General features: G+C 35.6%; 2 protein-coding genes across 2 annotated transcripts in view; both read right to left on the bottom strand.

Moving 5' to 3' along the window:
* Nucleotides 1-7220, bottom strand: part of PLAC8L1 (PLAC8 like 1) — a 28350-nt gene extending 21130 nt beyond the window's left edge. The window contains exon 1 of the mRNA XM_043465112.1: nt 27-7220. Coding sequence (XP_043321047.1) covers nt 27-151 — 125 coding nt within the window. The 5' untranslated portion in view covers nt 152-7220. The remainder of the gene's footprint in view (nt 1-26) is intronic.
* Nucleotides 7221-9927: 2707 nt separating this feature from the next.
* LARS1 (leucyl-tRNA synthetase 1) overlaps nt 9928-26614 on the bottom strand; it is a 62553-nt gene continuing 45866 nt past the window's right edge. Inside the window, exons 25-32 of the mRNA XM_043465107.1 lie at nt 25421-25561; nt 24265-24405; nt 23913-24023; nt 21618-21728; nt 18645-18749; nt 16484-16579; nt 14897-15029; nt 9928-10323 (exon numbers count right to left, since the gene is read on the bottom strand). Coding sequence (XP_043321042.1) covers nt 10118-10323; nt 14897-15029; nt 16484-16579; nt 18645-18749; nt 21618-21728; nt 23913-24023; nt 24265-24405; nt 25421-25561 — 1044 coding nt within the window. The 3' untranslated portion in view covers nt 9928-10117. The remainder of the gene's footprint in view (nt 10324-14896; nt 15030-16483; nt 16580-18644; nt 18750-21617; nt 21729-23912; nt 24024-24264; nt 24406-25420; nt 25562-26614) is intronic.

Raw genomic sequence — 26614 nt, 5'->3', positions numbered from 1 at the left:
GGGGGTAAAATCACCCTACTTCTTACCTTAAGTTGGAGATAAAATGTTGTTCATCTTCAGATGATATGAGTGAAAGCAGCAGAGGTGCATGTGTGTTGAAAAAGGAAACATCCTCAGGAAACTTAGAGAAGTAATTTCCAAACCAATCCATAGTTAATAGGTATTTTCTTGTCACTTGGGATATCCTTTTTCCCTTCAACAATAAGCTGACTGATTCTAAACTTAGGTTCAATCCAAAATGAAACACCTAAAGAATGTTGCCTTGATATTCTGGAACCTGAGGTCATAGCAGTGTAACTGACAGGTATCTTATTTCTTTAAAGACAGGTACACACCTAACTGTGGGCAAGGCCATCTTACTAACATGAAAGGAGATCCTGCTGAAGATATAGCGTAAGTTAAATAAAAATAAAACTTCTCTTTGGTGGAAAAATCCCTTGAAGAGATAACTCTAGCAAACATTTATCTAGCTAAGCATCATTTGTCCTTTCCTTAGGGGACTCAGAGGTTACAGATTTCAGCCATGCCTTGTAGCTGAGAAGCGATAGGGAGGGGCCTCTCATCATCATCATCCCCAAGGCTGCTGGTCCAATTCAGCAAGAAGACACGAGTCCCAGAGGCAGAGACCAGAGACAGAAAGTATTTAAGCCCAGAGATCATGCTTGAAACCACCTCATAAAAGATGGTTTTCTAAAGTTTAAGCTATGCTAAGTTGTTCCAAGCCTCTAAGGATTTTCACAATTTCTAGAAGTCTCTTACTCTTCCATGGACTTCTTTGATTACAGCAGGAGAATGGTATTGCCTCTTCCCTACATGGCCCAAATGGAATCTAGTGAACAAGGCAGGGCTTGGCTGGTGATTGCCTCCCTACTGCTCTCCATCTTCAGAGTCTTAGGAGCCTCTGAAGCACACCTTGCAGAGACATGGACACCAGAAACACTAGAAAAATGTTCCTAGAGAAGAAAAATTCAAGAAAATTGCACAGTGAGGGGAAAGGTCTGCAATCACAATTCAGTGTTACACTAGAAAGACACCAGGAGCCAACTACACTGTACATTCTTCTCATCAGAACCATAAAGAATGACTGTTTAGGGTTCTGAACTTCAAAGCATTTACATGAACATGGTTGTTAGCAAAAGCCTATGTAATCCCTCCCAATCAGATCCTTCAGATATAGCTTCATGACTGCCTTCATTCACTAGGTCCGGGTGGCTCTCATTGTCTTGTTAACTGTAAGGATGAATCCTACATGAAGGACAGCCACGTTGCTCACCACTCTATTTCAAGTGCTTAACACATGTCTGAAACGATATTAATTTGCTGAATAAATGTGCTATCTATGAAAATTCAAGGTTATAAGAATAACAGAAATTAAGAAGTGAGTACTGGTGTTGCAGAAAGATTAGAATAAGATTCCTGTGAAGAATGAGCAACATAAGCTAATTCCATATTTTAAAATTTCATTTGTCCCAGCTTCTCTCATCAAACATCTGTTGTACAGGGCTTCCCTGGTGGCTCAGTTGGTAAAGAATCTGCCTACAGTGTGGAAGATCTGGGCTCGGATCGCTGGGCTGGAAAGATTCCCTGGAGAAGGGCATGGCAACCAACTCCAATATTCTTGCCTGGAGAATCCCCATGGACAGAGGAGCCTGGCGGGCTGCAGTTCATGGGGTTGCAAAGAGTTGGACACGACTGAGCGATTGAGCACACACAGCATTTGTCGAATAAAGTGACCAATCCAAATGCCACACAGCTCTTTCACCTAAAAAAAATAAATGAAAAAGAGAAAGAAGAAAAAAGAATGTTCTTCTTTATAGAAGAATGACAACTATTTACGGAAAAGAAATGATAGCTGAAACCCAATCCCCTAAAACAGAGTTCCCTTGCTCAGTTCATGACTTACCACGCTATGAAAAAGCCTTTTTTTTCTTGTTCAGCCCCTCTTCCCCTCAGGATTAAGGAGTATCAAAGAAAAGGGGGGACTGATATTGAGCAGGATATTGCAGGGGCCTCTCAGGTACAGAAATCCCTCCATGTTCCCTGTTCTTTATTTGCAGAAAATGCCTTTAGCCTCGAAGGCCTTCCCACTAAGTAGACTAAGGCAATTACTAATTAGGGAAGTGAGGGAATGCAAAAACAAAGGAAAAGCAAACAGTTCAGTGAGAAAACAGAGTCTTAGCTCCTCAAAGGATATACCTAACAATCTGATGCATATCTTCGAGTTTTTCTGCAGAAACTAAGCCACCCCCCCGACACCGTCCCCAACCTGGTAGAAGATGGTGATTATCTGCTAACCATAAGCATAGAAACCTGAAACTAGCTGGAACGAGAAGCTGATGATTAAGATTCCCAAAACATTAGCCTGTTATTTCGCCATCAACCAATCAGAGGAAAGTGAAGTAGCTACAACCCTCACCCCAAATGTTGTCTTTAAAAACTCTTACTTAAAAGCCATCAGAGAGTTGCAGTCTTTTGAGCACAAGCTGCCCATTCATTACCCCTGCTTGTGTGTTAATCACTCGGTCGCGTCTGACTCTTTGTGACCCCATGGACTGTAGCCCACCAGTCTCCTCTGTCCATGGGATTCTCTAGGCAAGAATACTGGAGTGGGTTGCCAATCTTTTCTCCAGGGGATCCTCCCGACTCAGGGGTCGAACCTGGGTCTCCTGCACTGCAGACACATTCTGTAGCATCTGAGCCACCAGGGAAGCCCATTAACCCTGCCTGGCACCCCACAAATAAATGCTTTACTTCCCTTCACCACACCCAGTGTCAGTAAATTGGCTTTGCTGCACAGCAGACAAGCAAATCCAAGTTTGGTTTGGTAATATTTTGGCATTAAAAAATCACTATTTTTCACAGTCTCCAACATAATTTATTCAGGAAAGGATTGGGGTAATAAAACCATGAGACAAAAAATTGAGAATAGGACATTCCCAAGATGCCAAATCATCACTCTACAGATTTGCATTTGTAAAAGAAATCCGATCTTAACTCTGGAGAAATACTCAAAATGTATCTTTACAATGGAAAGTTTTATAAAGTGTTGCTGTTGTTTTTTTTAATGTATCTTTACAACAAAAATTCTGAAAGTGATTTAAAAAATATATACCTTTATAATGGAAAGTTCTGCAAGTGATCAAAATCAAAATGTATCTTTAAAATGAAGGGTTGAAGAAATTATAAAATTTAGCATCACTAAGACTGGGACAACAGGAAGTAATGTTTAACCTAAACCTCATTATCTACAGACCATGCTGTCCAACAGAAATAAAATGCAAGTCATATATGCAATTTAAAATTTCCTGGTAGCCGTTTTTTAAAAAGTAAAGCAAAATCAATGATATTAATATATTTAATCCAATTTATTCAAAATATTATTTCAGCACATAATCAACATAAAAGAAAATTGTTATTGAGGTATTCTATGTTCTCTTTGTCACAGTAAGTCTTTGAAATCTGAAGTGTATTCTAGGCTTCTACCTCGCGGCTCAATTCAGATTACTCACATTTCAAGTCCTCTATAGATACATGATTGGACAGCACAGTTCTAGACCTAACTCCAGTATAAGGAAAACAAGGGATACAACAAACTACCACTTACTTCTCCAAAGTGAAAAGACATTAAGTACTCCTTTGTCACATTCCTCAAGCCCTTACTTAGGAGCAAGGATCATGTCCTATCCTGTTTGTTTTTCAAGTGTGCAGGGTTTTTCCTCCCTACCTTAAAACCAATTAAGTTCTAAGGAGAGCAGTGAGCAATTAGAAAACTTAATTGATGCTAGAAATCTTGGGTGGCAACTGAGTATTCTCTAAGACAAATGTGAAGAAACTAAGAGAAAACAGCATACCAAAGTATCAGCTAACATTGAGAACCAGGCACACAGATAACTAGTAAACAGTCATTAGAACGACTAAGTGAATGAATTTTTCAAGAGAAAAACAGACACAACTACCACAAACTATAAAAGACATGAAGGAACATGTCATCTTATTCCCATCTCAAAAATTTACAATGATTCTTGAGGTAATTAAATCAACTTCGAGTATCTACCTAGAATCCAAGAATCATTATAAGGCCCAATTTACTGCTAACTTATCTATTTCCAATTTCTCCCACATTCTGCCAAGATAAGCATTCCATTCCTGGCATCATCTCCCAAACAAGCCATGCATTTACTTTCACCTCCAAGCAGTCATCCACACATAGTTCTAAAAGCTAGAAACACGGCTCTGACCTCTCCTAGCTGCTACTCCAATCCTCATCACCCTTCATGTCCCACCTCATCTGCCAAGTCTTATCTGACTCGAATCCAAGAAACTTTTCCCTCTTCTGACCTAACAGCCCTGACACTGCTGGCCCTGGTCAAACGCATTCTCGTCTCTCATGCATGCATTCCTTGTCTAATACGTGTGCTGCAACGGACTGGAGACACGGAGGCCAGGACTCTAACTCAGCTCTGCCACTGGTGTACGGGATGTGGACAGGTCACTTGTTCTCCCGAGGCCTGGTCTTCATGTGGCCTCTTTTCTATTCCTAGAACACATCGCATGCCCCTGCCTACGAGCTTTCACACCCGCTGTACCCTCTGCCTAATGTGTTTTGCCCAGATTATCTGCTAACAAAACTATACATACATTTACTCTTGAATGTACAAGCTCACTGCTATAAATTTATTAAGATACACTTCCACAAACACAAAACTACACATCCACAGTTTGTCACTATATAATTCTATACAGATTCTATAAAACATCAGAAACTTATAAACAACCTAAACGCCCATCCATAAGAGACTAGCTGAATGAATTAGGGTACACCTTTATAACACTACAACACAAAGGAAAGAAGAGGAGGGACAGAGGGGACAAAGGAAGAGGAGGAGCAGGACAAAGAAAGAAAGAGACCTCCATGAACTAAAACAGAAAAACACTTACATATATAGTAATCAAAAAATAATGCTAAAAAAGCAAGGTATAAAACAATTATAACGTCTACTTTTAAATAAGAAAAGAAGAAGTAAAGTACATAAAAATAAATATTTGCTTGCTTTTGGATAAAGAAACACAGGAAAGATAATCTAGAAACTAATGAAATGGTTAGCTACAGAATATGGGAAGGTGGTGCAAAAAAGTAAAAATTTCTGAATGGATGTAATTTTCACTTTTGAACAGTGTTAAGTATTTTAATTACTCAAAAAGTAAATAAAAAGGGAAAAAACAAAGCATAAAATTGAATGAAAAGAGAAACAAATGATTGTATTAAAACCACAAATGAAAAGGAATTCATTCAGGTAACATTTGAACTTTGTCTATATGTTTTAGTGTGAAACATTTTAAGGACATAAAGAACTGCAAATTTTTTCCAAAAAAATCCATATTGAACTCTACTTAGTAAACTTGTCACTCATAGTAGCCCTGGATTGGTAATTTTAAAATTATTAACAGACCATATGAGTAAATATACTGACATTCTTGGGAACCAGAGTTCTCACTCTGTGAGAAGATACAAATATTTTCAGGGAGAAGGCAAGGAAGAATTGCAGCATTAGATTAAATTATGATTTTAAAAATATGTATACATATATTTCTTAGCTCTGTCCACTGGAAAGGCCTAAAAAAAAATTTAGGAGCAATGAGCACACAAAACACCCAGATCTTGATTTCTTAATACCATTCTCCATTAAAATGAAGCAGGGCTCCTAGGAGAAAAAAACTGATTCCTGCTTCGGGACAGGACAATACAAGGTGAGCTGGAAACTTCTTGTTGTACCAGTAAGCAAAGAAATGTTCCAAGACTGATGAGGAGACAGCAAAAGGACACAGGAACTAGCTTGAAGGGGCTCCCATTGGGTAATAAGTCAGGAAAAGCTGGGCAGTCAGAGCATCACAATAGTAATAGGTTATGGCACATAGGAAAAAAGAATCCACCAGTCCATAGTGGTTTGTAAGAATGAAGAAAGACAAAAACTGGGAACAAAGGGGAAATCTCTTCTTTACAGAAGAATGATACCTAATAAATGGAGAAAAAATCGTAAAATTTTAAGAACTCTCCTATCAGTGTAGTTACTGGCAGAAAAATTATCCATGAGTGCTACCATTTCCTCAAAGTCTGCCAGCAAACAGGATATTCACATAAGTTTTAAAATATCACCTTATAGGCTATTTATTAATTATAAAAGGGAAAGATCACTTTTTCAGTTAAGAAATCTGAAGATGCTACTTTAATCAATGATCAAACTTAACATCATCATCAGTAATAGGAATATGCCAACAATATATGAATCTAGCAATCATGAATACATTATTCAATGGGAAATATCACTCATGTAGTACTCTTGCCAAGACTTAAACCTGAATTCAACCAGGAGAAAACAGACAAATCTAGATTGTGAGGCAAACTTAGTAACAACTGGCATAGAGTCCCATCAAAAATTTTACTGAGATGAAAGACTAAAAAAGAAAAGCTGAGAAACTACTGTAGTGTGAAGGAGATCAAGAGACATGAACACAAAATGTAATGCTTAATCTCTGAATAGATCCTGAAAAAAATTTATTGATGAGGTATTTTGGAAATTTTATTACTTCATGTATTAGGAATACTTATTACCTAATATTGCTAAACTATACTGTGCATATAAAATATATGTCCAATGTTACATTTCTTGGGCAAGATATGTGTATATTGTGTTTTATACAGGAGAATGTCCTAGTTCTTAGGGGTTCATGCTAAAGTATTGAAAAATGAATTATCACGGTTTCTGCAACTTACTGTCAAATGGCTCAAAATTTTTAAAAAGTATATTCTAAGCGCAAGGTGGTATCATGCATAGGATCCTATAATAGCAAAAAGGCATTAGTGGAAAAACTGGTAAAGTCCTAGTGAAGCTTTTAGTTAATATTACTAATATTAACTAAATATTAGTTATTAGTGGTTATTAATTATATATATATAACTATATATTAAATATATTATATAAATATTAGTTATTATTAGCAATGCCAATATTACTTTAACAACTGAATCAAGGTTACATGAAATGTTAACATTGGGGAAACTAATGAAGGGTGTACTGGAACTTTCCATACATTGCTGCAACTGCTGCTGCTGAGTCGCTTCAGTCATGTCCAACTCTGTGCGACCCCATAGACGGCAGCCCACCAGGCTCCTCTGTCCCTGGGATTCTCCAGGCAAGAACACTGGAGTGGGTTGCCATTTCCTTCTCCAATGCATGAAAGTGAAAAGTGAAAGTGAAGTCGCTCAGTCATGCCCAACTCTTAGCGACCCCATGGACTGCAGCCACCAGGCTCCTCCATCCATGGGATTTTCCAGGCAAGAGTACTGGAGTGGGGGGCCTTCTCCATTCCATACATTAGATGCAAATTTTCTATAAAGCTAAAACTATTCCAAAATAAATTTTTTAAAATGTATGTTTAAAGAGAGAGCACAAATGAAACAAAATGTTAATAACTGATGAATCTCAGTGATAGGTATATGGGTGTTTACTAGCTGATTACTTTAACTTTTAGATAGGTTTAAAATTTGGCACAATTAAATGTAAAAAGAAAATAAAGCTATGGAAGGTTAAAAGTAAATGGATAAAAAAAGATATTCTATATGAACACTAACCAAAAGAAGACTGATGATATTCAGTCGTCTGAATAACATCAGAAGCATCATAATATTATATATAAAACAAAAACTGTTTTATGTAGATCAAAATTTTATATATAGCATCAAACACAGCATAAAATATTATATATAAAACAACAGTTGTCTGAACTAGAGGAGAAATGTATTAATCCAGGGTCATGAGATTTAGTACGTCTCCAAAATGGAGAGTACACTAAGAAAACAGAAGAGTAGGATATAGATTTGGACAATTCAATCTGCAACTATGACCTAATGCACATATGTAGAACTCTACAACTGCCAAATAAACATTCTTTAAAATCTCACATGGAACATGTATAAAGACTGTTCATACACTGGGCCATAAGTTTATCTTTATGGGTGGAGGCTTCTGAGGTGCTGGTATTGTGCTATTCCTTGATTGTGTGGTGATTACATAGGTTTTTGCTTTGTTGATGAACTCTGTTTCATTGTTCATTTAGGAAGGTAACCACCTCCTATGATATTAATACAATAAGCCAATGCAACTTGTTTTTCCCTCAGTATTTCAATTAATTGCTGTTTTTTTCAGTTGCACATCAAATAAAATAATAGGCTTACATTTAGAGGCTTCCTTATACAAAATTTACATATTTTTAAACACAAAAAACATATTCAGTCTAGCAAGACATCTATTCTGAGAGAGAGAGATTGGAATTGAGACTGAGGGAACAGAGAATCCATGAATCCCAACTCACCTGTAATCCAAGGAAGCATAGGTTCATAGCCTCATTTACGAAAACAGGCATAATAGTTCACAATACTAAAATTATTTTCCTTTCTTTTTCTTTTTTTGACCAAGCACACTTCATTTAATTTGCTAAGCTAAACCTAAGTAGCCTTTGTTTAGGCCTCAGGAAGGATTACTTTAATTTAGGGAGTAACTATAGCTATGCAGATTGAGGGAGCAACAAAAGAATCTAATGGAGGGCAAATGAATTAGTTGCCCCAAAAGAACCAAACAAATATGACATGATTATTAGCCATAGTAATCCTATTACTCCTAAGTCGATTATTACTCCTGCTACTATACCCTGATATAGTAGTACAGTAGTATTCAGTACCAATCATTGAAGGGCAGCAGCAGCAGCATTTCAGAAGGTTTACCACTTGCCAGGCACTAGGCTATTAATATATATGTAAGATTTTCCTAGATTGTTTCCTCTGAGTATCTCACAATAAGCCTAGAAAGTAGGTACATTGTTAATTTCATTTTATAGATGAAGAAATGGGTTGAGTAATTGGCCAAAAGCATACCAGTAGCAAGTGGAAGAAATGGAAATCTAACTTAGCTAGTCTGACCTCAGAGCATGTAATCTTATCTACTCTGCTATACTGCCTCCTCCTAGCAGATAAACAATGATATGTTCTTACTGACCTCTAAAGGATTGTTCAGTTCTAACATTCTATGATTTGTCTTAATGAATCTGTAATAAAGTATTCAACTAGGCCCTGTAATCTCAAATTGTATGAAGCAAACTAAGGAAGCTCAATAAAATCTCTTCACATGATCTGAAAGTTAGAATTCAGGTTTCCTAGGATTATCAGAAGTGGTCTTTCTCCACATGAAATCCTTCAAGAAATGCAAATTTTTTCTTGTCTGTCAGTCAATATCTAATATTTTTTCCTCATATGAAAAGAGATGACACAGACAATATCTAAAGGCATTCCAGAAAGAATAAAAAAATAAATATGCAATACTGTTGGCTTGATCTTTAAACACAACTGGACTAAAGGCAAATCTGATAAATGCAGATTTCTGAGGGCAGAAAAAAATCCTCTCCTTTAAAACATCTAAATTTAGTATAAATCAAATAACTATTTATAAATTATCAATATTACCCTTGAGAAAATATTACTGGTGGCTAACTGAATATATCAAAGCTAAAAAAAATTATTTTAAGACCTATTTGTTCTTTATACAAAATACTGAGTGATCACAATCAAATCAAAATATTCTCATTTGTTCTTTTAAAATCATCATGAGAGTTCTTTTTAAAAAGCAAAACTGGCTGTCTAATTTCTCTTCTTTTTAAAAAAGAAAAACAGCTAACTCCATAATGGATGTAATAAAAAAGTTGCTAGCTACTCCTTAGCCCTCATATATAACATGAAGTACACCTCATACAAGAAGCATACTGACATTTTTGCATTAACCTGAAGTACTCACAGCTTCTGGGAAACAGCAAACACCTGTTAAAAAACAAAAACAAAGAACAAAGTATGGTACAAACTATTTCTATTTGAGGCCTCAATGAGGAAAAAAAAAAATTTATTAGGTCCAGGAATTGAAGAAAACTTGGTATAGTTACGAGTACATGCAGAATTTGATGGTCAGAAATTAAATCTATTTAGGTCCTGCCTAAGGTTCTTCAGAGCCCACCTACAGACACAATCATAGCAGTAATATCCTCAGAAACCAGGATAAATCTCCTGTGCCTTTGTTTAATGAACTAAATAGATCATTGTATCACCAATATCTGCCCGTAGCCCATTTTCAGTAAGATGAATTTTCTTGTTCATGAGATCCACGTGGAAAACAGCATGCTCAGTAATGGGGGTCTTTTCAGCGTGCTCTTTTCCCAGGACAGGAACTCGCCGAGGCCCCAACACTGGATCATCAAATCTCATCAGTTTCACTTTGGAAAGGTCTACGGCAAAATAAAGTAGCAATATGAACATTTAATTACAGTCACTGGCTCAAACCCATGCCTGAGTCTCATAATTCATGTTTTAAACACACTCATTGTTTTATCTCAAAAAATATTTTTATCAGGTTATTAAACAAGACCCAAACTCAGAAAGCAAAGATAAATCTAACAAATCTTCATCCTCTGTCAGCTTTTACCCAGATCAAAAACTGGCAGAACTTCTGTGTAACACATCTATCTTCTGGAATTATAAACCAAGGGGAGGTACTGAGTATATTTTTGAGCATTACTCCTATATGCTCTCTCGAATCACTTTTAATACACTTCAATTAACCATTTTTCAGAACATTAAAAAACCTAAAAGACTTTTTTTCCTTTCCTTGTCTTGCTTCTTGGAATATTTAAAAGTGCAAGAATTGTAGCTTTCTTCTGGAAGATAATTTTGGAAAAAGAATTACTACTCTAAGAAACAGCATTATCAGATTTTCGTTTTGCTTTAATGATGAAAGGTGTGTTAACAAGCTGATGAGAGACAAGGAAAGGAGAAGAACAGGGGGAAAGGGCACAGACTTTAGAATTCTGAGCTTCTGGTTGAGCTCCAACCCTCCCCTGCTTGAGATTTTCCTGACCTGCTCTTGTGCAAGCTGATAAGATGGCTCCTGGCAAAGAAAGCGCTTGTCCCTTGAACAAATTTATGATGCAACAATCCTGCCAACAACTGAGCCCAAAAGAAATGTATTTATTTCAGCAATTCTGAGACTTTTCAACATCAAATGGTTTTATTTTACAAGGTGGAAAAACACCATAAATGACTACAAATGCTGATTCTGGGCTTATTGCTCATTCTAAGCATAGCACGGCTAGTTTATGCTTAACTTGATCTACAGAAACTGAAGATATCTTCTGACTTATTTCCCACCCTTTTCTAAAGTAGACTGCTGGGTGGTCCATGAGCTACACTCCCTCATGCTGCCTTGAGACTATGACTCTTAGCATGAGAGGGATAAGATTTTAAAAAAAGATAAAAGGAGACATTAATGCAGCTGGCAGCTATTCGAGGAGTACAAGTTATCCAGGCATTCTATTATCCTTGGGAAACAAAGACTAAAGGATGATAAGCTTAGAGCAGGGATCTCAGGGTTTACAGAGCAATTACCTGCAACTACCATGAAGGCAATCCTGCCTAAGAGTCTTTACAGAGGTTCTGCAGAAGCCATATAATCTATCCCCAGATACAGCACAAGCCCTGAAAATTAAAATGAGAAAGGAGAGGCCCGGTCTTCATGACAGCCATGGTCTTATTTGAGCGGAAGAACACAGTTCACTTTAATAGCTATTGTAATTCAATGTGCACATCAGTGGTATCAGATTATTTCCCTACAGAAGCAATGACAAGTCCTGCCAGCAGATTTTATGCACAAGGCTTTTTACTGCAGATATGCCTCTGTCTCTCTGTCTCAATCTCTCTGAAACAGACCTCCCTCATCATTCCAAGCAATTCTGAATCAAACTATTTCAAAGAAGCCTTAATACCCAATCAGGCTCCTAAGTGACAAAACACATCTGCTTTGATGTTTCCCCATGTACTTCATTACTGCAAATAAAATTCTTGGGGCTTTCTTAGTGGCTTTACTATCTTTTCTTATCCCAGACCTGTCTTATCATTGAAAATGTTGAAATTTAAGTCTCCAACTACACAAGATTTAAGGCACTTAGAGAAAAGATGAGAATGATTGAAAGTCCCTAGGGATTGATAATGCGAAATGGAGCTTTTCACCTCCAAATTATTAGTTCATATGTGGCATGGGTTTTGAGTGATTTAAAGTCATTATCATCAAATAGTTACTCCACAGCCTTTGTGGAGTGAAATGATGATTTTAGTTCCTAGTTCCTCCTGGACCTAGATCATAATCACCCTCAATACAACTGGCACTAATTGGACAACTTGCTGGCTATCATAGCAGACAGAGAAGTATGTTATTGAATTTCACTCCTTTCTCATTTCACATACTCAGTTCCCTTAGATATCAAAGTATCCTGAGGGCTTTTGGAAAAGTCTTAAGTTTAGAGCTCTTCTGTAGATACTTGGAGGAATATCAATTGCAAACTCCCCCTAATGTTTCTCTATCTATTTTCCAAAATTCATAGCAGCTACTAATATCAAACTTAAAGCACTTTATGATAACACTATTCACAGCTAGAATAACAAAGGAAGTAAGAATTATGCCAGAAACTCAGTGAGAAAAGACAAGCTAAAGAAAACACACCAGTACAGTTCCAAAGGACCTAGTCAGTGCTGTATCTGAGAGTATTTAAAGGGAAATCAGATTTAACATTATATAATCCAACTTCCAATACACGAATAAAGCCTATCATGCACTACAACCTCATAATTATCCTACCCAGTGGGTGCACACAAATCTATTTTCTTCAGAAGATACTATATTGTTCTTCAGAGTTAAGAGTTCTTCCCGTTACAAAATTTTCTCATGACTAATATATGCAATATAAAACAGCAAAAAGGAAGGCCACAAAATGGCTTCCTATTTGTTCACACTTCAAAATTTTCAAGTTCTGCTTTTTGTTGCCTATAAGTTGAAAGGATGGCACTATCATTCTACAGTGCCTGGTTTATTGAGGGAACATGCTAAATGTCTACAACATAAACCTTGAAAACATTCTGCTAAGTGAAATAAGACAGACACAAAAGGATAATATTGTATGATTCCACTTATACAGGTACCTAGAAGAGTCAAATACACAGAATAAAAGAGCTCTTGCCAGGGACTAGAAGGAGGAAGAATGGGAAGTTATTGTTTAATGGATAGAGTTTCAGTTTGGGATGATGAAAAAGTTCTGGAAATGGATAGTGTGATGGTTACACATCAATGTGAATGTATTTAATGCTAATGAACTACACACTTTAAAAAAAATGATTAAGGTGGTTAATTTTATGGTTTGTATATTTTACCACAATTTTTTTAAATGTCTACAAAAAACAAAAAATCCCCAGTCCTAACACATTGCTGGTACACAGTGAAACAAGTTATCAGTGCTTCCCTCGTGCAAGTACACATGTTCCCTTCACCCTCACAGGGCCCATCCAAATGATGTTTTCTCCATAAAATCACTCCTGATCACCACAGGATATAAATAAGCTCACCTTTCTCTCTGCTGTAAACAGTATCTGGACCTCTCTTACTGTACTCAGCAGTTTCTTCTTAGATTATAACTATGTACTTCAATAGTTAAGACCCCTACTCCTTCAGGAGATGCGGTCTCCTAGTGAAAAATACTTTGTGGACTCCCCAGAGCCCCTAGTACCTACACAGGAGTCTTTACATACACACTTATCTCCGCACACATACCACACACAATAGTCTCTCAAAAATTTCGAGAGAACAAAAAATGCATGGCAGAATGAATTCCACAGGGCTATTTTAAGTCTTCTGTGTAAACGGAATATTGTTACCCTGAATGCAGTTTCAAAAACTAGGTCACTGTATGGGATTTGTAAATCTTTTCAGGAAATTTTTATACTGATGGTATGTGGCCCAATCAACACTTGATTGCCATCAAGAAGAGGAGGGAGAGATCATGCAAAACAGGGAATCTCAACATTAATTTGTCTTCATAATTTGGAAGAAAAATAATTCAGAAACACACTAACTCCCTTCACGCTCTTCTCAGCATAAGATCAGCTACAAATTATTACAAAAGAACTACAAATTATTATATCAAATCTAATCATAAAAGATATAGACTCAATCTTGCTAATAAATTAAGATTTTACATATTTTACCCAGAGGCATATTGTCTAAAAGAAAGAATATGAGCTTTGCAGAGACCTGTGTTTGAATTGTTTGAATTCCAGCTCCAAGATTTACTAGCTGTATGAACTTTGTAAGTTATTTAGCCATTCAAATCACCATTTCATCATCTGCAAAAGGGGAATAATACCCTCAATGTTAGAGAGTTGTAAAAGGATTAAATGACTAACACATGGCAAACAAATAAAAACTTTTATTTTTCTTCTCTTCCTTCCCCAGGAACAGATTCAGTCAAGCAGGTTAATTTGGAATATTAAGGGAATATGTAGCTTAATTCTGAATCTCTCTGAGAGATGGAAATTGCTTATTACAATTTTAACTTGGAATCCTGGTACTTCCCTGCTGGTCTAGTGGCTAAGACTATGCTCCCAAAGCAGGGGACCCAGGTCCAATTCCTGGTCAGGGAATTAAGATCCCACATGGTGCAACTGAAGCCAAATCAATCAATCAATATTTTTCAAAATAAAGCTAGATGGAATCCTAGAAAAACATGTAATCCAGTGTTCTCATTTTATTAAAAGAGAAATCAATTTAGAGCTTAAGTGACATGACCAAGTCACCAAGCTACCTAGTCACAAGGTCCCAAAAGAGAAGACAGGTGTCCTGATTCTGTGGCCAATATTCTTTCCACAACATTACATGACTGTCCCTAAACAAACCAGTTACTCTTCTTTCTTCCCGCTGCTTAGAACTCACAAATCCATGAGCTACTGCCAAATGTGCACTTCAGGGAAGCCATTTACCTTTGATTCCTCGGTCTGCTTTCATTAAACGCCTGAGTATAGAATCACGGTTATCTCCTTGCCTGATTTCAATTTTGGTTGAGAAGTGGCCACTGAATGGTTGAGGATTCAGTAGGGAAACTAATACACCAGGCTAAGAAAATAAAGAGAAAATGACTATTATTAGAAATCAAATATGAATACTGCTGAGAGAGGAGTGTCTACTCGACTTTTAATGTTCAAGGAAATACAGACTTAATTCTGGTACTTTAAAATAAGATCAAAGGATACTCAAGTATGAAAGAAAAGATGTACAAAAGCTCAATCTTATAGCCAAATGCCTACATAAGGGTGACTATGAGTACACATATCTATACTGATGATGGATAGTAACAGCGATTCTATTTTCTCTTCCACAACTACCACCGTTTACTGAATTCCTACTAGGTACCAGATGATGTACAAAGCACTTTATAGACATCATTCCTATATCCTGAAAAGCAGTTCCTTAAGACCCCTTTTCACAGACGAAAAGCTGAAAACCAGAAAGATTAATAAAGCAGCCCAAGGTCACACAGCTAGAAAGAGGCAGAGCCTCACATTTACTGAGCATAAACTCAGTTCTATACCATACTACTTTCCACGTTGTATAAGCTATATAGTTAAAGACAATACTCATTATTTTAAGTGAAAGAAATTAACTGAGCATTATGAAACGTAAATACATAGTAGCTTAAGGGAATGCTTGAAAGTAGCTTGAAATAAACACATTTGTATAGGGAACACTATTTCATGTACCTACCTCCATAGCTCAAATGACTGTACTTTTAAAGCCACCATATCTTAATGTAATGAAACTATTTATAATCTGATGATAAATTCAAGAGGTCTGCATGATCATCATTACATCATTCTTTCAAAACAGACTTTTTCTGTTTGCTGGGTTTTTGATGAAATGTGGTAAGAGTAGCAGGATCTATGTAAGTCTTCTGCTTATTAAAAAAAGTAGGGCATTTCATGGACTCTCACAATGGCACTCCACCAGACTTTACCAAATGCTGCCATTCTGAATGGATTCTTAAAGAGTTAATAAATACAGTCTCCTCAAACTTCAAAACCTATTTATCTTCACCAATAATGGCCCCAAAATAAGAAATTAAAAAAGCACTACCAGCAAAATATGAAATGATCCATCAATCTGGTTTATGCCAGAAGCCAAAAGTCTCAAATAACATTATCAAACCAAAACTCATCCGAAATATGAAAGCTCCCTCTCTCTGTTTAAAAGTCTCACATTTCAATGTCCACTATCTTTTTTTAAGTCAGGTTGTGAAAATCATATGCTTGTTTTTAAAATCACAAGCAACATCTGATGCTAACCGTAACAGTAGAGTAAGGAGAAGTGAGGCCTGGACTAACCAGGGAATTAGAGGACCTGAAATCCAGTCCCACTACTGACCAACTACATGGCTTAAGTCAAATTAACCATTTAACTTCTCTGCGCCTCCCTTTGCTTCCATCTTCAAAATGACGGGTTTAGATGTAAAGCTCTCTAAGGTCTCTCACAGCTTTAAAATGCAATGATTCAGTGAGATTCTTTCAACTTACTTCTGTTCTAAAAACATTAAGTGGTTTCCCAGGACAGCAATCTTCCCTGACTTTATCTTCTGCTTCAGAGGCAAATTTGACTTCTATATGTTCTAGCTAAATAGAGAGGGAAAAATGGAAGTCATTAGTATCACTTAATATGACTGAAATTAATCATCACCTCATTTCACCAAATAACAAAACTAGGTTCTCCACTTGACATGAAATGATCTGTGCAATTTTATTATTTTCCATATAAACATTAAATGAAATCTATAATCAATTATTTAATGCTCATCTTGGATGTCTCCTAGTATGTTATTTATATAATCGTGTTTACCATCTTCTATAAGGAAATCTGACATTTACCTGCTGCCTACGAGAAAACAATAAAGAGGATAAAAAGCTTTCATTCAAATAAATGGAAAAGCTCAAAGTAAAAGTAGCTCAGTCGTGTCCGATTCTTTGCGACCCCATGGACTATAGAGTCCATGTAATTATCCAGGCCAGAATACTGGAGTGGGTAGCTGTTCCCTTCTCCAGGGGATCTTCCCAACCTAGGGATCGAACCCAGGTCTCCCGCATTGCAGGCAGATTCTTTACCAGCTGAGCCACCAGGGAAGCCCAAGAATATGGGAGTGAGTGGCCGATCCCTTCTCCACTGGATCTTCCTAACCCAGGAATCAAACCGGGGTCTCCCGCATTGCAGGCAGATTCTTTACCAGATAAGCTACCAGGGAAGCCCGGAAAAGCTTAAGATATGTAGTAAACTGCATATATCTGAATATAAGATGACCCTAAATAAAAAGTATTCCCACTGTCCCAATGAAAATATCCAAGCAGTGTTTTGACTTTCATGAATATATATGAACATTTAGAAATACATAAAATAGGTGTCTACTAATACTTAATTATGCATTATAATTGTTGTTGCTATTGTTTAGTAATTAAATCATGTCTGACTCTTTGCAACCCCAGGGACTATAACCTGCCAGGCTCCTATGTCCATGGGATTCTCCAGGCAAGAATACTGGAGTAGGTTGCCATTTCCTTCTCCAGGGGATCTTCCTGACCCAGGGATCGAAACTGTGTCTCCTATTTAGCAGACAGATTCTTTGGGAAACCCACACACTTATAATTACATGAAATAAAGTATTTACTTAGAAATGATTGTTTCTTTCATTCCCATATTTCATAAAACAATTTTATTCAAATCTAAACCTGTTCTGTTTTTATGCTTTGTTGCTCAGTTGTGCTCAGACTCTTTGAGACCCATGTACTTAGCCCACCAGGCTCCTCTGTCCACGGGGATTCTCCAGGCAAGAATACTGCAGTAGGCTGCCATGCCCTCCTCCAGGGGATCTTCCCAACCCAGGGAATGAAGCCAGGTCTCCCGCATTGCAGGCAGATTCTTTATCATCTGAGCCACCAAGTTTTCATTATTATTAGAACCACTTTTTGAGTCCCCCAACACAATTTTCTATAGAAAATTATCTTTCCTTCTTCCTAAGTTGAATGAGAGACAGCATTTTTAGAATCTATATATTAAACTGTCACTAGTACAGGAAGATGGGATGGGGAGAAACTCAAATATGTGAAAGCTACTGGTAATGTTCTGGTTCCTGAGTTGAGCAGTAGATTCGTGGATGTTCATGTATTACTAACTAGGGAAAAAAGGGCCAAACATGGACCACTGATAATATATCATGAATCAAGGATTTTAATTAATCCAAATCTGGCAATCTGAAGTCTTAAAGGGAGGTGGGAAAAAGAAGCAATTCAGAGTGTCCCATACTATACGAGATTTTGAAAGTATATGAATATAAGGTCTCTTCCTCATTTTGCAAAGAAAACTTAGGCATATACAGTTAGTATTTTAGATACAGAATGATTGATAAGTGAAATAAGATAAAAGATGATTTCTTCTTCCCGTAACTTCTATACTACCCATTCTCTTTCCCCCTACAATATATTTGGCAAGGGTACTAAACATAGAAGATGAAGTTTTTAAAAAGGCTTATTATATGTGAAGTAATTAGCCTCCAACTAATAAAAAAAAAAATAAATAAATAAATAAAATGATAAACACACACACACACACAAAAAAAGGCTTATTATAAAACAAAAGAATTGGATTGTTTACTATAGTCAGTTAGTTATCATAACCCTGGGCCCCTCTTACCTCAAGAGAGTTGGTCAGGTAGACTATGTTCTCCATGAGCACTGCCTGTTCATCAAATTCTAATTGCAAATCCAGAACACGAGGTCCCATCTTCTCCAGATTTTCCTAACAGCCAAAATGGTTTTGAAAAACAAAAGCACATTAAGAATATGTTGAAAAGAACATATTTCCGCCAAAGCAATCAGTCTCTCAAGTGATAAAATCTTCAAATTTGAACAGTTAAAGGAAAGGCCTTGGACTCATGGTTTCCCTTATCTATGTTTGCTCACTAATGAAATTACTAGCTGAGAGTAATTATCATTTAAAGTATGATAAGATTAAGACAGCATGGAAAAGACTAGAGGACAGGGTTTCAGACTTATAAAAGAAATACGAAAAAAGAAAAAAAAAAAGAAAAAAAAAAAAAAGAAATACGATTTCATCATTGTTTATTTAGCCTGACTTAACAAGCAGATCCAAAGAACTTGCTTTGACAAGGAATCGACAAGTATGTTAAAATATTCCTTAGCTAACTTAAAAAAAAAAAAAAATTAAATTCAAAGTTTCTAAGGTACCACATCAATAAGACTATTTCAAGGAATAGTAAATTAATAATAACCAGACATAGAGTAGCATGGATACATACACAAACATATGTAAATAGAAAGCCAATGGGAATTTGCTTTATGACTCAGGGAACTCAAGCTGGGGCTCTGTGATAACCTAGAGGGGTGGGAACAGGTGGAAGGTGGAAAAGAGACTTAAGAGGGAGGTATATATGTGCACCTATGGTTGATTCATGTTGATATATGACAGAAATCAAACCAATATTATAAACCAATCATTGATCAATTAAAAATAAATATTAAAAAAAATAATAAGAGTACCAAAATGAAATAAATAACCAAACAAAAAAATCCCTATAAATTTTAAAATATCTTAAAAATTTGATTTAAATGGGTGCTTGGATAATCCTATAACATAAAAAATCATTTCTTTAAAAAAAAATTCCTTATTCTTAATTTTCTTTAACATTAAATAAAATATTTGCTGCTCAAGATGCAACCTTTAAGACCTAAGTTCAAATGCACAAATACAGCTAACCTGCCTAGAACATGTTTCATTTATTTATATGAAAGTGACCTGACATGATGCTTGATGCTCACTATCTTCATTTATCATCCGAGTTGTTTCTTTTCCCATAAAGTACTAGAAAACCATTCTTATTCCCAGATTTATTAAATACTTTTCAAAGTTTCAAACCACTAATTTGCCTGGCAAATCACCAATATTACTGAAAAAATATTTTACTACTTGAAAATTCTAAGAATGGTTTTTCAAAAAGCCAACCCTTGAATCTAACATCATTTAAAATCGGTTTTACTGGATTCTGCAAAGCATGTCACCAAAATTTATTGCCTATGCAATGAACAATGGGATATTTTGTTGATTCCCATATTAACAATGGATCTGACATTGGACCAATGGCACTAGCTGAGAACCAATGAATTATGAGTATACCCACAAACATAACTTGATTAGTGTACATCAAGCCAAGATTCTAAATTATTTCTGAAACTTCAAATACCATAAGGCTCAGACAGTTGACTATGTGTCCTTAGGAAAGCCTTTTAATTCTCCTAGAAGCAATTTACTCTAATACAGGACAATCTATGAGTTTTGCTTTCTTATCAGGAAGGCATCTATAGCCTCCAAGATTCAAGAATTAATCTAAAGTATAATAACCATTACATGCTTAATAGGGTGGAAGACACTGATTAACTTTTTTTTTAAATTTACTGAGCCTACTTTTTGACAGGTAGTATTAAAATGTGTTATATGTATTAACTGATTTACTCCTTACAGCACTCCTAGAAGGATTCTACTAATTTCCTATTTTATAGATGAAAAACCTTGTGGCCCAGAGAATTCAAGTGATTTGTCTAAGGCCTTCAAACTAAGAAGTAACAGAAAACAGGACTGGGGTCAAGATTTGTCTGCCCCCAGAGTCTGGGATCTTAAGCAACATTCAGTTTTCTTTCTGTTTCTCTGTCAAGAAATCCAACAGATCAATTCAATTATCTAGATGACGAAAACTAAGAGTCTAACCCAAAGGTTCTCAATGTGTGTATGCTTAGTCGCTCAGTCGTGTCCGACTCTTGCGACCTCACAGATTGTAGCCTGCCAGGTTCCTGTCTATGGGATTCTTTGGGCAAGAATACTGGAGTGGGTTGCCATTTCCTTCTCCAGGCAATCTTCCTGACCCAGGAACCAAACCTGGATCTCCTGCATTGCAGGCAGATTCTTTACCAAATGAGCCACAAGGGAAGCCCTCAATGGGGAAGCTGGAATTGGGAGGGCAGACAACGAGGAGATAGATGTCTCCAATGTCTGGAGACATTTAAGTGTCATAACTCGAGTTGGGGAGGAAGAGACTCTACTGGCATCCAGTGGGTAGAAGTCAAGACACTATTAAACATCCTATAGTGCACAGGAGAACAGCCTTCCAAGAACTATCCAACAGCCATTGAACAGAACTAATTATTGAGAAATATTAAATATTTCTAAATATGAACAGAGCCATTATTGAGAAACCCTGGTCTAACCACTATAAACAACATGTATCCTGTTAATAAGTTAAACCTATACAAATGTAGAATCCTGTTTCCAGTAATCGGATCTAGTAAAAAGACCCTAATGGAAGCCAAAGAATATGCTTCCTCCTTAAACTGAAAAGGGCAGGTAGAACATGAAGAGAATCATTTAGTGCAGTAATTCTAAACCAATTTTTCTTCCACGATACATATTTTAACACACTCAGCAATTCCACAGGTAAAACCCAAATATGATCACTCATTTCCACAACCACTGATTGTAAAGTGTTATTTTAGCAGATTTCCTGAGAGAGATCTTGCCCAAAGTTTTCCTCTTCCTTCTACTATCCTAGCTAACCATCACCCATGTGATCACAGCTACACAAGATCCACAGCTTACCTTAATCATGGCGACAAATGGCATCACTTTCTTCATATATTTCTTCAGTTCTGGCAAACTGCCTAGTTCACCAGCAATGACTTTGTTATCAGGCAACTTTCCACTGTTGTTCTAAAAAAGAGTGGAAGAGGAATATGAGAAAAAATATTTTTAAAATAATGTAAGATAGTAGATATGCCTATAAAAAACTGGCCAGACATGAAACAGTGGCCACCAGCCTGATAGAGAAGAGCAGAAGAGGGGACACACTCCAGCATCATGGGGAAGTGAACGGTAAATGAATAATACAGAAAAGAGTCTCTCGTTTCCTCTAAATTCAAAGGACACGTGTTTAAGGACAGAGAAGAAAAACAAGTGCAGCATGCAGGTTATTTAATTTTTCCTTACACTAACGACACTTTTAGAATCGTAACATTAGTCTTACCTGGTCATAAAATGGTCTATAAAGATATCATTTGTCTTTAAACTTCTAAAAGCAATTCATTAGTCAGAGCAAAATGAAAATTAATTATACAACTATCATACAAGATGCATATAACTTCTGTTTTTGAGCACTCTTCCTTATAAATTGTTACCACAAATGTGAAAAAAGAATATAATTTCTTTAAAATAATAAAAATAAAAAATAATAATAAAATTAAAATAATAATAATTTCTATCTACCTAAAAATATCATAAGCACTAATATGCACACAGTCCCAAATGTGCTGCCTAAATTTAAATTCACTCCTACAAACATCAACAGAGGAGTAATAAGTGGCCTTTTCAGAGTTTTGGATGACCTATTTTCTCCTTATTATAAAAGCATTGCACCAAAGCCAAGGGTTGGGAATAAATCTAAAAGAAAAGTAAGATTTAGTAAAAGAAATAGTAAGATTTTCAATAATTTATTGACATTCAATTCTAACCTTTACTAGAGTACACAGGAAAAAATATTTTCTCCACTGGCAAAAATGTTGCTTTGAAATACATAAGGAAGAGAAAAGGACAGGGTGAGACACATTCCTTTTCCCTATGTCACCAAAAAAGTGTCATACTAAACGTAAGAACATTCTTCTAGATTATAAACTGACACTCTTTTAGTTCTTTAGGATAAAAACAAATGATAATTTTAAAGGAAGCTGGTCAAAAGATGATGTTGATTTCAAACTATATAATCTAGTCAGTGAATATAAGTAAAAATATAACTTCTAAAAGAACAGTGGTGATGAGTTTTTTTTAATACCTGGGATATTCCATACCATATTGAATTCTTCTGCTGCTTCCTAGAAAATGCTGATATGAATATATAAACCACTGAGGCACAATTTCATTTTCCTGACTACCAAAGTAGCTTTTAATTTTACTTACCATAAGTCAAAAATCTATAAGCAGACTCTAAAAGCTACTTTCTCTTTCTATTATACACAATCAAAGGAAGAAATACTTCTCCATAAAAACAGGTTCACACGGAATATGAAAACACTTGCTCTTCTCTTTCCATCAAGTTTTACAAATCTAAAAATTCTCATAAGTATTTCTTGGGTAACTATGAAAAGTAGTGAGACAAAATTGCAATAAAGGTCTAGAAGATCAAAGCTATGGACTTCTCTATATTATCACTTTAGGCTTTGGCCATAATCCCTATTTTGTCTCTTTCTCAAGTGCACCTTAATGGTTTCTGTCCACCAATAACTATTCCTTATACCTAGGCAAAAATTCCACAACATATACTTTGCTTCCATATTTTGAACATTAAAGGAAAAAAAGTAGGTAAATTTTTTTCTTTAGGAAAACCTAGAATTAAGTTTAAATATGGAGCTTCCTTCAAATATAACTATCATATTTAATAGCGATTTACCTGACAGTCTTAAAAAAAAAAAAGAAACACCAAACTCTCCATTTCTACTGGTAATTATCGAACTGGACACTTTCTTTTAAATTATTCAAGCACCAAGCTTCGAATTTTTCAAACATCATAATGTTAAGATTTTGTGCATCCCAGTGTTCAAGGCACAACGAAACCAAAAGGCAAACTTAGCTCTTTTGCTTCATAATTTTAACCAATATATGAAAAAGTTCCACATCTCTTATTACATACTACTAGATCCAGTATTTTTGCATGAAAGTTTCAGAAATGAAACAGCTTTTCCCTCAGCATCCATTTAAGAGCCACAAAGGACACTCCACATCTAAAGGTAATTAAACAAGGATGCCATTCTTCCTTCCCCTAGACATTGCCAACATCCTAAAAACAAAAACAGCATGAACAGTACACAACACTGCTTGGAGGGGAATGTCTACTGAGAAAATTACCTCAAAGTGATTACGTAGAACTGACAGGGTGATATGTTGCCAAGATGGATAGTTCTTTGCCACATAGATGGTGCAATGTGAAGGCTTCTCAGGGGGCTGCTTGTCAGACTTCTACAGGGCAGAAGAAAGGAAAAAAACATCTACTTACTTTTATGTACACCAAAAATGAAATGCACTTCCAGTGCATTACACTACTCCCTTTAACATAAAAAAAAAATCATATTATAGAACTGCATTAATAATGAAAATAGCCTGACATGTTTTAATGAAAGTTGTCTTTATCTTCATTACTATTAGATGTTATTTGACCAATAACTTTTAAGTAATGACTCTTTAAAAAAAATGACTTCACCTTCCCTTTAGCTGGCATCATATAGCTCTTGAGTCGCAGTCTAAGGTCATGTGCTACTTCCATGAGATACTGTGAGGAACGTATTAAGCTTTCATCCACAGGACCTGCCAGAGGCCATGAAGCAGTCATAATTGAGTCGGGCTTAAAAAAAAAAAAACAGGTTCAGTGAGATTAGACAACACAACTACTTTATGATTCTTGGTTATAGTTTCATACCAGGGTTCCATCTGTAACTGTGTGCTCAAAGTTCAAACCTGACTACACAGAACACACTTTCAGCCCCTGATCTAATGTTCCCTAGAATTCAAGCTGTGAAGTCTGACTCTACATTCTTAATTAGCATCCATTTGTACAAGCATATTAATACCCACACACATATGCTCACTTTCAAAGAAAATTATGTAATGCTAATTTGCCTAAATTTAATCATTATTATATAAATTACACACACTCTCAGTTTTTACCCTATTAATACATCTAGTACTGAAAGTATGGCTATTTGGAATATATTTCATGAACACATTTTTGCATTGTTCACACACTGAAAAACAGAAAAGAGCCTGGCTAATAAGGCTGGAAAGGAGTTATTAAACCAGCCAATCTGTTTATCTGCAAGCCTGGGAGAAATAATTAAATTTACCTTCACAGTAAGAACGCTAATATAATATCCCTAAATATGCAGCCCTATATATGCCAGGAATTTTATATAAAACAAGAATATTTATGCAAATATACACTTCTACCTTTCTTTATAAGTAGTTTATAACAGTTATATATATCTTTCTCAACATTTTCACCTTTTAAAACAAACAGCTAGAAAAACAATATTAGTTATACATATATCAAAATATATATTTGAATGTATTCAAACGTATTATAACGTTTCCTAATAGGAAGGAGATAACAACACAAAGTCACATGTTTTTAAAATATACATAGTGTGTATATAAATAAAGACTCATACATGATGTTTCTATCTAAAAAGGAGACAGCTTCAATTTAAGCTGCTGCAATAATCATGAGATGATGAACCCAACATTATATTTAACAGTACTCATCTTCAGTCTTTTTCTTGTAAGTAACATTATTACCACAACATTCATTTAATGAGACCAAAATCAAAACCACCCAGAACATCTTAAACGAGTAGCACTACCTTTCCGAGGAGTGTCCAGATGTGCTCACACAAATGTGGACAGAATGGAGCCAAGAGAAGTGTCTGGACTTCAATAAACCGGAACACAAGGTCTCGGTGCATCCCCTCTACAGCCAGTTCACGGTACTTGTCTTTGGCGGCCTATAAAATTTGGAATTATTTATCATTTCTCTCCCCCTACTTCTTTGAAATAAAATTATAGGAAAAAAATTCAGTATCTCTATTTTAATGCATCTTTAAGTACTTAGTCTTTAAAAATTTCATAATGAACTTCTGAAAAGGTTTTACTTTATTTTTAAGATTCTGAAAATAAATGTGTATCAATCCTTAGGTCCATAACAATTAATTGTTTAAATTTGTACATCTTTGATGACTTTTGCTATTAAACATTTCTTTTTAAGAACTTCTTAGCCATTTAGGATTCTTTAGGGGGACTGTTTGTTCACATCCTTTGGTTATTTTTCTTTGGACATCTGTATTTTTTTTTTTTGATATGTCAAAAGTCCTAAAATACAGACTGCAAATAATTTTCCAATTAACTGTGTATTTTTAAGATGATTTCAGTTGTGATTTTCTTATCTGTGTTGCCAAATTCATCAGTATTTTTTTGATTGCTCCTTTCTTTTGTTTTTATGATTAGGAAATCTCTTAATTACAAGATCAAATAAATGTTTGATTAACCCTGTTTTTCAGTTAAAAAAAAAAAAGTATCAATCCTAACAAAAGAATATTGCACTTTTGTATTACTAACTCTCAAAAAAACAAAAACCTGAAAAAGACATTTTGTAATGGACATAAAAATTGAACTATTTAAACTGGGTACTAAAGGTAAACTCTCTAAGTAACATGTATTAAGTATTAAAAAGCCTATAAATATGATACACTGATATGCTCAGCACTTATCCTTATTTAACCACATCTCTGAAAGCCAAATTACATAAATCCCAATGTGATATTCTACAAAACTGATTGAGAAAAGCTACATTTTTACTTTAAGCACTTAGACTGTCAAACTTGAGGATATACTGACACCTTGTGGAAAATCTCAGAAAACATTTGCTTTCAAACTAACAACAATTAGTTTACAATTAGGCCTTTTTTTTTTAGTCAATTTTAAAATGCTTTTCTGGAAAACATGACTTGTTTTCAAATTTAACCTCAATTAACTCACAGCTCAACTAAGAACAGAATTAT

Source organism: Cervus canadensis, chromosome 4 (assembly GCF_019320065.1).
Source record: "Cervus canadensis isolate Bull #8, Minnesota chromosome 4, ASM1932006v1, whole genome shotgun sequence".
Taxonomy (NCBI): domain Eukaryota; kingdom Metazoa; phylum Chordata; class Mammalia; order Artiodactyla; family Cervidae; genus Cervus; species Cervus canadensis.
Note: the sequence above shows the minus strand (reverse complement) of the source record. Positions and strands in the feature narration are given on the sequence as shown.